The sequence below is a fragment of the Notolepis coatsorum genome, assembly GCF_963971535.1.
Source record: "Notolepis coatsorum genome assembly, chromosome: 3".
Lineage (NCBI taxonomy): Eukaryota > Metazoa > Chordata > Actinopteri > Aulopiformes > Paralepididae > Notolepis > Notolepis coatsorum.
This window is the reverse complement of record NC_140167.1, coordinates 181,778,208-181,794,002: the sequence shown is the minus strand read 5'-3', so window position 1 is coordinate 181,794,002 and position 15,795 is coordinate 181,778,208. Positions and strand designations below refer to the sequence as shown.

The following is a 15,795-nucleotide window of genomic DNA, read 5'->3' as shown; positions in this document are numbered from 1 at the left end:
GATAGCAATCGGCGCGAGATAAAAAATTTCAACTGGACGTACTTCTAGAATGATCTACGTATGATCTCATGATGACCGGATGGGCGGGGGATCGTTTATAATTCCGTGGGCAGCGTTAGATGATTCATCCAGAGTGGGTCATATGTTCATCATAGCAGTTATAAACTTTATATGGAATACTTTAGAAAATAACGCTGGATCTTACCGTATGTTCCTCGCGCCGTTGGACGATCAGCGTGGAGTAGACCGTTTTCGATTATGGGATGTTGATCCTGATGAACCATTTCCAGGTTGAATAATACTATATACGTCCAAATAACGTTGTTTATTGAGTTAGGCAGGGCTGTACGCTAAGCTTTTTTACTAGGGGCACACTTGCCCCTAAATGAGAAATTTAGGGGCAAAAAATATTTTTTAGGGGCAAATTTTTAAATAACAATTTTACCATTATTAAAAAAATATGTTCCTGCCTCATTACTGTGGTCCTTTTATTTAACATTTAAGTGCGTTTGTTTTCAGGTTTGTATCTTTTATAATGAACCAACCGAGAAAGTGTGTAAATCACTAATAGAACAAAAACAACAAACTGTGTGTGTGTGTGTGCGCGCTTGTGTAGTGCTCCTTGAATGAGATCACCACAACACACACACCATTGCATTAATCAGGAGGACAAGAAACTCTGCATACATTTGTTTCACAATGAAAAGTGCTTTAGAAATCAAATGAATTATTATTGTAAATAACCCCATGAAAGGTTTATTATTTGTATGGGTAATTACCTGCTTCATATTTGTGATGTTACTGGTTTCAGTGTGTGCCTAAAGTGATCAATGTGTTGGGCTGTTTATAGAGATCTATGCCAATTAATGTTTATGTATATCCGGGACTTTTTTTAGTAAGAATTGAGAGGTATTTGTATATGTGACCTTTATTTTGAAAACCGTGTTGCGACGCAACCTTATTTACATTTGCGCTTTTGACAGTGAAATGTTCAGTCCAACTTAGCTCGAAGGAAAGACTAATCAAAAAGGTTTAATTGACCCGTATGAGGCTCTTACGGTAGGACTTTGATTGTTTATAGAAGTGGAATGTAATACTATGCTAAACGAGAAATAAACAGTGATTTTACCAGCAGTAAAGTTGCAAGCCACTTTCATTTCATATACGGGGACACCGTGACAATTATTAGTATTATCTTATTTGCATATTGTCTCATTATTAGATAGATAGGTTGATATTTTATAAATTTAAGTAGACAGTATTTCACGTCCTAATAGTGGGCTACTACTACTCACCAAATCGATGGCTGAACCTGAACGTTAGAAGTGTCCGTGTCCCCGTCAATCAATCATAACATCATCACGTCAATCATCATCATCTTATCATCTCTCCACATCGGACGTGGTTGTCATAAGATGGACTGATATCCACTCCGTTGTTCTTGCAGAGCAAAATTTGCGTCTTAAATGTATTGAAATGAGGTGCTTCTTTGGCGATGCAATAGTTCATATTGAAAGGAAGCGGCCACATTCAGTTTCGTTTTGCTAGGAATTATGGGATTTGGTGTTGGATGTATAGACTACGCAGATAGGGACATGGTCTTTAATCGCACGATAGACTACAAGTACCAAGTATATAGCGTGACCCAGATTCATTCCACACGCAAATCTTTTTTTTTCACTCAGGCTATCGGTGATCGCAGTAAGTTCATTCATTGCCGACAGATTCTTTCATAGCACCACGACATACACTGTGCACTGTACAGCCTTGGTTGTAGGCTAATGTTTTTTAAAAAATTTATCCAATTTGTATGGATTAATTTAGGAGTGAAATGCGAATGAAGGGTTGAAATCACAACTCGCAACGTTGCTCCCAAATAATATTTCCAACTCGCAACGGCCAAATTAAGGGGCAATTTGCGACGAGATCATCGCAGTGTACAGGCCTGTTAGGGCGAGCGATTGATCACCCAGTGTGTTGAGATGGAGTCCGGCTACCGATCGCGAGTGCCCGGACCACATATGGATGAGCACTTCCTGTTTGGCGCGCCCCTCCCTCTTGGCCGATCTGCCGATCGGCCACCAGATGGCGCTCTCGAACCGTTAGACAGTTGAGTGGAGCTCACCAGTACATCTCATGGCTCCGGAGGAGAAATATGATTTCGATCACAGATTTTTGAATTATTGACATCAAAGACGAGTTACGGCGTCTTCGGCAGAATGAGCATGGCTAGGAATGACATGTAAACTCGTCATCGGCGATCATAGTGTTAATCACAATCCCCCTGGATATCAACAGAAGCAAAACCATTTCAGATATCCAATCTGCCTCCCTGAAAACATTGCATAATCTACTTGGTTACCCGGATTGGCTCCACGGTCTGTCAGTCACTATCCAAATCATTAGCCTAGTTTACCCTCGTTTATTTTATTTATGTTTTTTATTTATTTATTATTAACTCATTCTGCGCCAACCACGTAATATTACGTGTTTGCTCGCCAACCGTTGAGCAACAAACACGTAATATTACGTTTTTAGATCAGTTTTCTTTTTTTCGATTATAATATCCTATACACTCATGGACCTCGGTGTTATCATTGGAACTCATTCTGAGACCCCGAGAGTGCAATAGGGGCCGAATCCTGCTAGGTGGCAGTATCGCCCACCCTTTGAAACCTTATTTCACACTGTGTGTTACAATATATATGGTCCGGGCGGAGAATTTGGACTCAGGCAAGTTAAACGCTTCATCCGAGCACCTTGTAATGCGTTCAGCAGACTTCATGCATATTGTGTGCCATTTCATGTCAGGGACCCGATGGACATCAATACTGGAAATCGCGATCAGACAATTGGAACATTCTTTTTGGGATACCTCCTAGTAAATATGTATATGATAGGGCTGGGCGATAAAACGATAACGATAATTATCGCGATATATTTTAATAATCGATATCGATTGATAATAAAAGAATATCAATAAAAAATATATATATATTTGGACCTGCAACAGGGCAGTTTTAAATCCAGAGACAGTGGACAGACTTGTCTTTCTTGCCTGCAACTTAAAGTAATGGCTTTGCTTGTCCAAATGACAATACTGACCAAATTGAGATTTATTTTTCTCTCGTCCATTTATTTTGTTTGCTTTCTAATTTAAAATACAGTTTGAAACAGTCTGTACACAGTGTGCTAGCAGAGCTAGTCTCCAGTCGTGAGTCACGGTGCACATGTGCGGTGGTTTGTCCACCAAAAAAGCGCCAAAAGATAGAAAAGAAACTAGCAGAGCCAGAACTATTCAACTCCCCTGGAGCCACAGCCAGCAGAGAAGCCTGTTTACTTTCGCTTTCAAACCAGCTGCAGCCTGAGAACTAGAGTGTGAGGGGCTGTAACACTAAAGATGGCGGCAACAACAAAGAATTGCTGCAAAATAAACATACATCCGTTAAAAAAAAAAAAGTTTAATACATATCGAGTGATATGATAATGTTATATCGTTATCGTGATATAATTTTTGGCCATATCGCCCAGCCCTACTATATGACATCAATCCTACTTTGATCCAACAATGATTTCACATCGATCGCAACAATCATATAACGTACTCCAAAACGTATGCCGTTGCTGACGATCAGAGCATCAAAAAACTCATTTCTACTTTCGTTTGTGCGCTATATAGGGCTGTACCCGACTAAAATTAGCCGATAGTCGACTATTAGTCGACAATAAAGAAAATAAAAATAAGTCAGTTAAATAAAAGTTTTAATTTTTTTTATCATTCCATTTGGGCTGTGGGGGGTGCTTAATGTCTGAAGGAGTCAACGGAAGGCTTCTTGTCCTCTGCGAAAGCATGCAATTGGTCCACTGATGGATACATGTTAACACTTTGATTGCCACTCACGGGTTTTCTCGGATTTATAATAGTTACGTTGAAAGCCACTCACGAGATTTCTCTGATTTTTTTCTTTTTTTAGCGATCTGAAATCATATTGCATCACGCGAGCCTACCCTAGCCTGCCCAAGAGCCGCCGGCGATCAGATGTGGGAAAAAAGCGCCCCCTATCGTCTCCCAGATGACATCAGGGATTTTGGAATGGACTCAATGAAAATGGATGGGGGAAAAAATCCTGTACTCCACATTTTCCAGTCCACTGATGCAGCCGGGGTTACCAGAGTTCATTATGGATCCTCTGAGCGCCGCGGATCATGAGTTCTACTGTATACACCAGGGTTTCCGTTAGAAAAAATTGTTGCCGGCCTCAGTGTCCGGTAGATTTCAATCTACCGGTCAAATGAGAGAGATTCCGGTCAGAGTTTATTGAGCTTAAAAACAATTGATAGGCAAAAGAATGACAACAAAACAAAAGAATGACATCATCAAGGCATGTAGATTTATAATATTTTTACTTAAAACTAGGCTACTTTTGCGTATAAAGTCATTATATTCCAAATAAAATAAGTCCCGAGACTCGTGCTGCTGCCGACTTTAAATCAAATAGGTGTCTGTGGGCAGTCGCCCGACATTAATAAACAACAGTCTGTTATAATCACATTTTTATGAGCTAACGAATTCCGTTATATTGGACATTTGTATTAATTATATCAAGCGAAGAACTGAGAAATTTGGCAGAGAGAGATGGCAACATTATCGTGGGTTTGCGTGACGACTCTCTCCACCTCGCAACGACTTATTTGCAAAGAGTATGGCGCTGCAGAGCAGCTGATTCAGCTGTTATTGGCTCTTTTCTGGGGACCGCACAGCAGCGCCCCCCACCCAACATTGAATTGAAAATGGCTGAATTGGAGTACTGCTGGAATACTGCATTGTGCTGCTGCTGCTCCGGCTCTGCAGCTTCACAAAAGTTCGCACACCCAGCACTAAGCTCTCGCTGACAACGTCGTTGTCATTATTAGAAGCAACGAGGAAACAAATGTAATGATCGTTTCGTTCATCGCATAGGCTATTTAATTTTAGCCTATTTTAATACAATTCAAATAATCAAATTGTGCTTAGACTCAGGGAATTATTTTCACCGGACATTAAGACCGGAGAGATTAAATATGTCGGACTTCAACAGATTTTGCCGGTCAAATACCGGTAATTACCGGCTAACGGAAACGCTGGTATACACGTTAGATCTATACACTTATCGATTTTTTCGAATGGTGATCAGGAATTGGAATATACCAGTTGGATACCATCTGATGTCAGGTAAGGAATCTATGTTATCAGTGTTAGGATAATCAGACTCGTTTTGATGAAGATATAAGCTGTTTTGTGAAATGTGCTCTATCGGTTTCACTGTAAAATCCATGAGGAAATGAAAACGGCTATTATCAGCGCACGGCTCGAATGGGCGTGCGTGTACGTATAATATTGATCATCTAGTGTTTATTTGAAAACGATTCATAAATAGGCCGACAAATATCAACGTTCTGGAATATTCCAGTAAAAGACGATTATCAGAATGGGCTGTTTTTTACCTCAAAACGGGTGCTTTTCAAAATGCTCTCAAACGGAAATGAAGTGATAAAAAACCAATCTGCCTTGACAGCACTGACTGGAAAATGATTCTTTGATAAGCGACAGGCAGATTAGACACATAGCCATAATTTAAAACATAGATTAGGCGATATTAACGTTAGGGATGCACGATAATTATCGGGCCGATATCAGCAATTATGACGTCATCCCGATAAACCCGATAACGTTATTAATAGCTCCGATAATATAATATATTTTTTGGTAAAAAAAAATGCGGTGTGGGTGAATTGGAATGAAGTGCGTTTGTTTTGACTGTAGGCTCCTCCCGTTTTGTCAGTACTGTGGTACGACTGACAGCGTGTGGTTTAGGAACAGGGCGTTTTACACAAATCCAGCGCTCCCTTTCTTGGCTGTGACGTAGCCACGCAAGTTTCTGGAAGCAGCGCGGACGTTAACAACAAAGATGGCCGCGTTGGTACTCGGAATTTCAGAGGAAAAAGTTTGCTTGCTATTTGTAATAAATGCAATGCAGAAGTTCCACAAGGAGGGAAAAGGGCAACAACTTGCAATACATCCAGCCCGACGGGTCATCTGCGGCATCACCACCGCCACGACGGTGTGTTATTGTGTTAACTAAGAAGCCCACGACGACGCGAGGAGCTAAGCAAAGCTAGCCCCTTTCGTGGCTGTGATGCAACCCTTGGTCACTTATTGCTCCGTAGTAGCCAGGTTAATTTGCACCACCAAGGACTGCTTAAAAGCTAGCGGCTTGAGCCCTTGGGTCATTTCTGTCAAACTTCTTTAATTTAGCAAACGACTCGTCAATAGGTACAAGCGTGCTCGCGCCGTCGTCGCGGGCCCCCAACACCGTGGCGGTGGTGATGCCGCAGGTGACCCGTTGTGGTGGTGATGTGAGGTGGTGATGTGTCCACTCAAAGCCTCTTTTTCAAGGCTCCGCTTTGAAAAAAGAAGAACAAAAAGCTTTGAGCGTCTTAGGTTGGATGCACCACAAGCTGTTGACGGATTGTGAATTTTCATTTGGAAAAATAAATATAGTCACTTATCAGTCAAAACTGTTGTCTTGGCTTTTGTTTCTGTTGTCTGGTTAGGTCACATTTAAGTTGGTGTTAAGTTATTGTCCTGGGAAGTCTTTTTATGTATTATTATTGCGATATGTTTTGTTTCATGTTGAAAAAAAAATTTACATTAAATTTTTTTTTATAATACAATAAATATCAGTTATCGATATCGGTTATCGGCTTGAGGAGCATAAAGTTATCGGTATCGGTGTCAAAAAAGCAATATCGTGCATCCCTAATTAACGTTAACATTGAAGTGGATGGTGGCATTCAAGCACTAAGTCGTGCGCCCCCTGGTGGCACTGAAAGTGTTAATATTTGTCTAGTCTATCTAGTGTGTTCATTAGATGGGTGAAATCCTCTTTCAGTGCCTGCTTTCTTAGGCAGTTAGCCTCTGGTATGCATGCCATTAGTGTTAGCCACGCTTCTAGGCCTCTTTGCTTTTGGAAAGAATGATTTATAAAAAAATTTAAATAAAAAAAAAAGTATAATTGTGTGCATTCGACTAAGAGGTTGGCAGTCGACTACGGCTCCTTTCGATCTATTAGTCGACTATTTGACTAATACGGGTCAGCCCTAGCGCTATACCATGCTAAACATCGCCCCGTTTCAAAATAATTCAGGCTGGTTTTCTAGATCGTGAGATAGTGTGTTTTGTGCAGCGTATGCGCAAATCTCGCGGCTGCTCGCCTGAAACCTATATTATTGCCAGGTCAAAAGGTAAAGACGTAAAGTTGTGGAAAAAAAGTCTGCACACCGTCTGCAGTGTTCCCAAGTTTAATATAATTTATTTTTCACTACAAAAGGTAAACACAACCATAATTATGTTTCTTCACAAAGCCGGGGGGGGGGGGGGGGTCGTTTTCCGATGCTGCGATCATACAAACACATGTTTTAGGATGGGGGTTCGGTAAAATAGACGTAAAATAGACATTACCTTTGTCAAAAGGTACACTACCATTATGTTTCTTCACAAAGGCATCGGGGGGGGGGGGGGTCTTTTTCAGACGCTGCGATCATACAAACACATGTTTTAGGGTGGGGTTGCGGTAAAGTAGACGTAAAATAGACGTTACCTTTGTTTTAGAGGTACTCCATTTCTCACTTCGAGTCCAAGTGTCTTGAATCCGAACTGTCTCAATACATATAACGTTAGGTAGCCCTCATCCATTGTCTTCTTCATCTACTATACGGGCCAGACTATAGACGGAGCCGAATAGGTTTCCTCATTGGTTGATTTGATTAGTTTTATTTTTATTTATTTTTTACATCTTTTTTTACAGTAGTGCTGAGTCCAACATAGTCCAACATAGTCTGGTGGAAACGCACCTTATCGTCCATAATCATCATCCATATAAACAATTTTGTCTTTTTCATAATATCCAATAGTTCGCTCTAGGCGATCACGTCCTGCTCACAGCTGCTCACAACCTACTAGTCGAGTCCCTAGTTGTTTGAGGGGCTGTGGGGCCCATGCATGTTCATAAGGTAGGCGATACTGCCACCTGGTGGGATTCAATCGTCATTGCAGGTCCAATCCACACTCTCAAGGCCCGCGCGAGTGCCTAGTATGAAAAAAATCGAAAAAATATCTCATGTTCGGCGCTAAACGCTTGGATTTGAAACACGAGAAATCTCGTGTTTGGTGCAGAATGAGTTAATGCCGATCAACCCGGTACCGAGCCAAGATTTATTTCACGTCACAAATAGATCAATACAGTCTGTATTAACACATTCTGGGCCAAAAAAGACATTACGTTTTTGGCCGACAAGCGTTCAGTGCCAAAAACGAGATCATGCGTTTTTGGATTGTTTGATCTTTTTACTTTGATGCCCGCTCTACAGACCTGCCGGGAGCGATCTGCATCATTTAGGCACGTCCCCACACATTAGAACTGCATTCTGATAGACTATCACCAGGTGGCAGTATCGTCCGTGTCTGAACTGCAATGGCTTGGGGGTTGATAGTCAGCTTCACTTTAATTTTCCCCTCGGTTAGTGGCCCCTCCTTCTTCTGGGACAGAAATCCACAGTGCTTGCCTCGGAATTCCGTTGCATAACCGTATTTGACCATCGAAACGTGTATAGACATATATACACTGGTAATTGCGATGGCGATGCGCTCACTTGGAATTATTCTTATTGGAATACCTTCTGGCTAAGGTAAGGTACATTCTATGTCTATTTTACCAAATCTGAAACGTGTTTTTCTAACAATCACAGTCCTGTGTTTCACCGGACGAAAAACATGGTCGGCAAACACGATCAGAGTTTTGAGTTAAAACGACCCCCCCCCCCCCCCCCCCCCCCTTGATGATTTTGTGATGGTATATATATATACACATGTCATATACCTTTGATTTGGGAGTATTTGGAGTTTCATGGGATCAGCCAGAGCGGTTTGGGCTTATTGCACATAATGCGTTTTATCTCGCGATCTATGAAAAAAGACTGGATTATCTTGGAAATGCGCAATCTTGCACTACAAGTAACGTTTGTCAAAATGAGCCACACCATGTCCCAACAGCTGTAATACAGAACACACACACAGCTTCGCAAACAGTGAAACGACCGCGGAAACGACTATAAGGCTGGCACCCTCACAACACAACGCGCAAACAGCGTGGCAGTCAGTTTTAAGTGATGTTGTGTTTCTTTTTCAAATGTAGCCAAGAGTAAAGACCCTAACCCTATCAAAACAGCAGTCAGTGAGGGCGGCTAGGTGGTGCAGTGGGCAAGGCACTCACCTCCAATGCTGGAGACGCTGGGTTCGAACCCAGCTCTCCACATTGCTTTCAGTTTGGCTGGTCGTCTATACTAATACATTTGGCAGTATTAGGGGGAGGGAAACTGATGGGTGGGGATCGGACGTTGTGGACAGCGACTCCTACAGGTCGGTTGGTGCGCCTGCGCAGTAGAATCAAGAAGCGACGGGGGCGGCGTCGCTCCAAAGCGCAGACCCCTGACGCTGAAAGATCGCGCTGCGCAGGTGAAAAGATGCGACGGCTGCTACCTCGAGTATCGGAAGGGACTCGTGCTATGTATGGCTTCGTCCACATTGCAGCCGGCTTGTGGGAGGCATGAAACAGCGTTCAAAGACAGGGGAGGGTTGAATTGGACGATACGAAATTGGGATGGGAGAAAAATAGAAAAATGGGAGAAAAAGTGGATAAAAAAAAAACAGCAGTCAGTGTATATTTTCAGCACTATGTTTGTTTAGCAATGATTTTAAGTGTTATTAGTAAAATATGAGCTTATAAAAATCTCTGCGCATTGCATTGGAAACCAGATTTAGACGCGAGGAAATCACGCCGTCATGAAATCGTTGTAGTCCTAAGAAAGAGGAGACCCAGGGCTGTTGATGGATGTCAAAATTTCATAAAACTACACTACCCAGCTCACACCAGCCACAGTGAACGCTACAGGTGCTTGACGTGAAAAAAATATATTGACGTGATTTTCATGTTTATATCTCACGAGTCGAACAAAACTGAACGGTATTACCATAAAATACAAGATATATTGTTTCTTTACCTTTCTGTGAATGTGAAAAAACAGCATTGCAATCCGGTAAAAAATGGCAGAGCTATGGACATTATACAAAAGTAACTGTACTTACAGTAGATTTCATTCATGGTCTTTGCTACCCTGCAACAGGCGCCTGGTGGTACTAAATCCCTATTCAATACTGGACCGATCAGTGAAATGACAGTCTCCATGTGTCAGGTATATACTCTCTGCCAGGGATGTCGTCGGTCTCTGGCAGCCTACCAGCAGAACCTGTGCACACCTCTCCCAAACACAGGGCGGCGCAGCACCATTTTGGGAAATAATCTAATTGCGATTTTTCTGACAGATATTGCGATTGCGATTACATATGCGATTATAATAAAAACAAAATTGTAAGCAGCCCCACAGAGGTTTATTGTAAAATGCGGCTTGCATCTGGCCTACGCGGTGGGTCTTTTCAGGACACCGAGCCTGAAAATGTTTCTTTTTACCTGCGAATCGATACCGGTACCCAACGGTACCTTTTTTTCTGTACTTTACTCTCCCTCTCTGAAGTCTAAACTTCACAACACACAATCTAAAACCCCTTACCTCCCTCTCCCAAACCGATCTTGTATCTCAATGGGACGTCCTGGTTAAATAAATGTATTGCGTTTTTAGATTTTTTTGCGATTTGATAATTGCATCATTCCAAATCGCGATTTCGATTTAAAATCTATTAATCGTGCAGCCCTAACCACAAGCGCTGTGATCGTCCCCACACGCCTTGCACAGTGCATTTCCGCATTTACCTTGCTCTCGCGCAAAGGACAGATTAGCAAACATGTTGCATGGAACTATAACGCTGGTAACCCCACAACTCAAGAATCTACGTGGAAATTGAATTAATCCTTTATTCACTAGGGGGCGATTGTGGCCCAGGAGGTAGAGCGGTTCCATTCTGGCTCCTCCCAGCAAGACACTTAACCCCTAACTGCTCCCGATGAGCAGGTTGGCACCTTGCATGGTCGCCTCCGCCGTCTGTGTGTGAATGTGTGAGTGAACGGGTGAATGTGAGGCATAAATTGTAAGGCTCTTTGGATAAAAGCGCTATATAAAATGCAGTGTATTTGTAAAAAGATCTAGCAATAATGCAAAGGGTTTCACGGATCAATCTGACAGAGTTAACACACCAGCCAACCTCGACTACTTTCAATGAAAAGATCATTGATTGCTCGCGGCCATGTCTCCTCCCTTCAGCTCAGAGAGCAAAACAGATCATTCAATTTGCCGACCAAGACTGGGGCTGGGACATCAAATACATCGACCGAGATAACAAACAGGAGAGGGAGGAGGAATCAACCCAAAAGAACAAGGTATTATAGTTTCCCTTTTCAATCAATAACGAGTTTTAACCCTGTAGGTTTCTTATTTTCTTCTCCCAATCATGAATGATCAAATTAGAAAGATAATGTCAAACTGAAAGAAACAATAATATTATTATCATAATTTGGTTGGTGGCCCAGACAGTGGCTCAGGAGGTAGCGCGGTCGTCTGGTAATCGGAAAAGGTTCCCGGTTCGATTCCGGCTCTAGCCGACTTCCTTGAGCAAGACACTTACATTTTACATTTGGTCATTTAGCTGATGCTTTTATCCAAAGCGACTTACAAGTTTTGTACAACAAGACAGCAGGAAGGGTACAACTCTATCAGCTGAGTAACAATGTTCATCAAAGTGTTGAGTGCTACAGTGTAGGTTAGTATATTAGGACAAGTGCATGACAGTAAGGTTAGTTAGGGATAGATTTTTTTTTATTTAAAAATATATATATATATATATATTTAAGATACTGATTGAAGAAGTGCGTCTTTATTAGTCGACAGCGAAAGATTGGACGGGTTTCAGCTGTCCTAACTGTGGTGGGAAGTTCGTTCCACCATTGTGGGGCAAGGACCGAGAATAGGCGACTTCTCTTTGATGACCCTCCAGGAGCTCTTAAACCCCTAACTGCTCCCGATGAGCAGATTGGCACCTTGCATGGTCACCTCCACCGTCTGTGTGTTGAATGTGTGAGCGAATGGGAGGTGAATGTGAGGCATAGGTTGTAAAGTGCTTTGGATAAAAGAGCTGTGTATAAATGCAGTCCATTTACAAGAAAGGCAGGGTAGATTGCTACATTGATTAACTGGCAGCAGCAACCTGAAAACGTCACGATGTGGCTTCGAAATTTAAAGACACTCACATGGATCTCAAACTTCCAACCACTGACGGCCTCGTCTGTCAGGATCTTAGTGAAGGAGATGGTCAGACCGTCTCGGAAAAACCTCTGGCAAGCCTCGCACTTGACATCCAGTCCTGCAAAAGAAAGAAACCATTTCAGAGGCACGACTCATATTTGACAAGTTGACAATGAAAGCTAGACGGCAATGATAGCGTCCAACTCCATCTTGCTCTACAGTCATAGTTTGATCAGCGAACCCATTTAGAGATTCAACTCATATTTTCCAAAGTGAAAATGAAAGCTAGACAGCAATGACAGCGTCCCAACTATCTACAGTCATAGTTTGATCAGCTTGGCGAGCATAAAAGGAAAGTGCACTAATAAAGTGTAATAAAGTATAACCTTGTAACCTGTGCGACATGTTATTTTAATATATTATGGTAAAATGAGTAGCATTAACCATAACAACATTCTATAGTTGTGTGCTGCATACATTTGCATATTTTATAAATTTCCCTTAGCACCTCTTTTGATACATAATTCGCCAGTCTACCGGAAGGGTTATTCTTAGATTTTGCAGGAAATTGAGCCCACAAACTCCCAAATTAGATCAAACAAAAAGCACAAAGCAGGCATCATCGAGGCTACCATTTGTAATCGCAACGATCAGGCATTAGGGGGACTCATCATTACTAATTTCACAGTCATTTATTAATTTAAAAAGAAAGAAAGCAATACGCTTGGACCAGCACTCTCAGATTTTGGTAAATTTAATCGCAGCCTGAAACAAACATGTTTCGGAACTGTAATGTTCCTTCTTCAGTGTTGATGGCTAGCAAATGTTCTCACAGACAATATGGTTTTTATATCAAGAACAGCAGGAAGTGACATCATCCACAGGTGTGTTGAATTACTATCAGGTCTAGTTTGACCCAGGAAGTACTTTGCAGTCAAGAGTCCATTCTTAAGTCAAAATTACCTATATACAAATACAAAATGTAAATAATAGATACAAAAACATAAAATTGTTATACTAGAAACAAAACCAAAATTGACATCTAATATGTATGGCTAGATATAGGTACATTCTAATGCCTTATTCATTTTCATAGACAAGAACCCTAGGGTAAATAAGTCCGCCCTTTGGCTTAGTCAAACTATTTTTTTTTTTTTTTTTTTGAGCCTCGTAATAAAGAGGAAACCTCAAGGAGCTCATGGAAAAAGACGATTTAATTTTTAGAAAAGCGGATAAAGGTGCAGGAATAGTTCTCCAAAATAAGAGTACGTATGTGACTGAGATTATGAGACAATTGAATGACATGGAGGTGTATACCCAGTTAAATTCAGATCCAGTCTTCCGATTTTCTACGGAAATTAAAACGGTCCTAAAAAGCCTCAGATTAGCTGAGGTAATCACTGAAAATGAATTTAAATTTATGTTTGTAGAGCACCCAATTACGCCTATCATTTACACCTTACCCAAGATCCATAAAGATCTAGTTAACCCTCCAGGTAGACCTATAGTCTCTGGCATAGGCTCTGCCACAAAGAAAATATCGCAATATATAGACGCACATATTAAGGATTTGGCCTCTTCACAACGCGGGTATTTAAAAGACACTACTTCCTTCCTGAGTGGGCTTCTAGTCTGTAATATTAGTCCCACAGACTCTCTAGTTTCAATGGATGTAGTCAGCCTGTACCCTAGCATTCCACATGCTGACGCGTTAGACGCATTGAGTTTTTATTTAAACTCGAGAGCAGAATTACTCCCCTCCACAGACGCGCTAGTTAGACTAGCCGATCTGGTGCTTACGAGGAACTATTTTAGATTTCAAGATATATATTATTTGCAGAACAGAGGACTCAGCATGGGCTCGCCAGCTGCAGTGAACCTTGCTAATCTTTTTATGTCGAAATTTGAATTAGAACATGTTTTTAATAATAACCCGTTTGAGAAACATGTCAAATCCTACATGCGCTATATAGATGACCTATTTTTTATTTGGTCAGGTACATCGTCTGAGCTCCATGACTTCCTTGAATATCTCAACTCTTGTAGAGTAACGATAAAATTTACTTTGAAGTTTGACTTACAAACGCTACCCTTTTTGGATGTTTTAATCAACAAAGCCCCAGGTGGGACTTCATTACATACAGAGGTCTTCAAAAAAGAGACAGACAGAAATTCGTTCCTACATTTTTCTAGCTACCATACCCCGGCTTTAAAAAATAGTCTACCTTTCAGCCAAATACTCAGGTATAAGAGAATCTGTGACACGGAGGTCAGATTCAAGGCCCAAGCCGAAACCCTACGGGAGAATTTTCATGATAGAGGATACAGTGCTATATTAACAGCCAAGGCCCTGCACAAAACTCAGCAGATTGACAGATCCTTGTTACTGGCCCCTAAGAAGAAAAAGGTACACTCTGACAAAGTGGCCTTTGTGTCTACTTACAGCCCGATTACTAGAGACATACGTACCATTGTCAATAAATACTGGCATATTTTACAGTCAGATCCTATAGTTGGAGCGGCGTTTCAGCATTCGCCCAATTACTATTACAAAAGACAAGCGAATCTCTCAAATCTGCTGGTGAAAACGGATTTTCCCAAGGTAAAATCAACTCACTTTATGTCTAACATCCCAGATGGGAACTTTCCCTGTCAATCTTGTGTACATTGCCATGGGATGATCAAAGACAAAAGTTATACACACCCAAAAACGGGCAAACGGTTATCAGTCAAAGGGCGTATCACCTGCAATTCCTCCAACATAGTGTACCTGCTGAAATGCCCTTGTGATTTTTCATATGTGGGCAAAACAACGAGACCATTCAAATTAAGAATCAGTGAACATAAGTGTTCAATCAGAAATGCAGACGTCAAATCGGCGGTAGCTAGACACTTTAATTCTTGCAAGCATGCTGTCAAAGATCTCCGTTACATGGGTCTAGAATTAGTACATAGGCCCGCCAGGGGAGGTGACAGACATAAGCTACTTTTGCAAAGGGAATGTTATTTTATTCACCTCTTTAATTGTATAGAACCAAGAGGTATGAATGAAGAGAACTTGTTGACCTGGTTCCTTTAAAGGGTTTCAGGTTTACTTTTGATTGTTTATGGTTTATTTATATAAAATGTATTAGAGTGTATCTAGCTAGCCATACATAATGGCGGACGTATTTACCCAAGGGTTTTTATGGTTTATTGTTTATTTATATAAAATGAATTAGCCATTAGAGTGTATCTAGCCATACATAATGGCGGACTTATTTACCCAAGGGTCTCTGGTTTACTTTTTATTGTTTATTGTTTACTTATAAATGAATAAGGCATTAGAGTGTATCTATCTAGCCATATATAAATGCAGACTTATTTACCCAATGGGTTTCCTGTTTAGTTTTTTTTTTTTTCTTTTTTTTTGTTGTTGTTTATGGCTTATATAAAATGAATAAGGCATTGTAGTGTATCTATCTAGCTAGACATACTAGATATTTTTGCTATTTTGTTTTTTGT

The 15,795-nt window shown here is 41.1% G+C and overlaps 1 protein-coding gene across 4 annotated transcripts in view; it reads right to left on the bottom strand.

Annotated features, from left to right (window-relative positions):
* Positions 1-15,795, bottom strand: part of usp9 (ubiquitin specific peptidase 9) — a 153,263-nt gene that overhangs the window by 109,993 nt on the left and 27,475 nt on the right. For all 4 annotated transcript variants that reach the window (XM_084309461.1, XM_084309463.1, XM_084309464.1 and 1 more), the window contains exon 5: positions 12,297-12,409. In XM_084309461.1, coding sequence (XP_084165587.1) covers positions 12,297-12,409 — 113 coding nt within the window. The remainder of the gene's footprint in view (positions 1-12,296; positions 12,410-15,795) is intronic.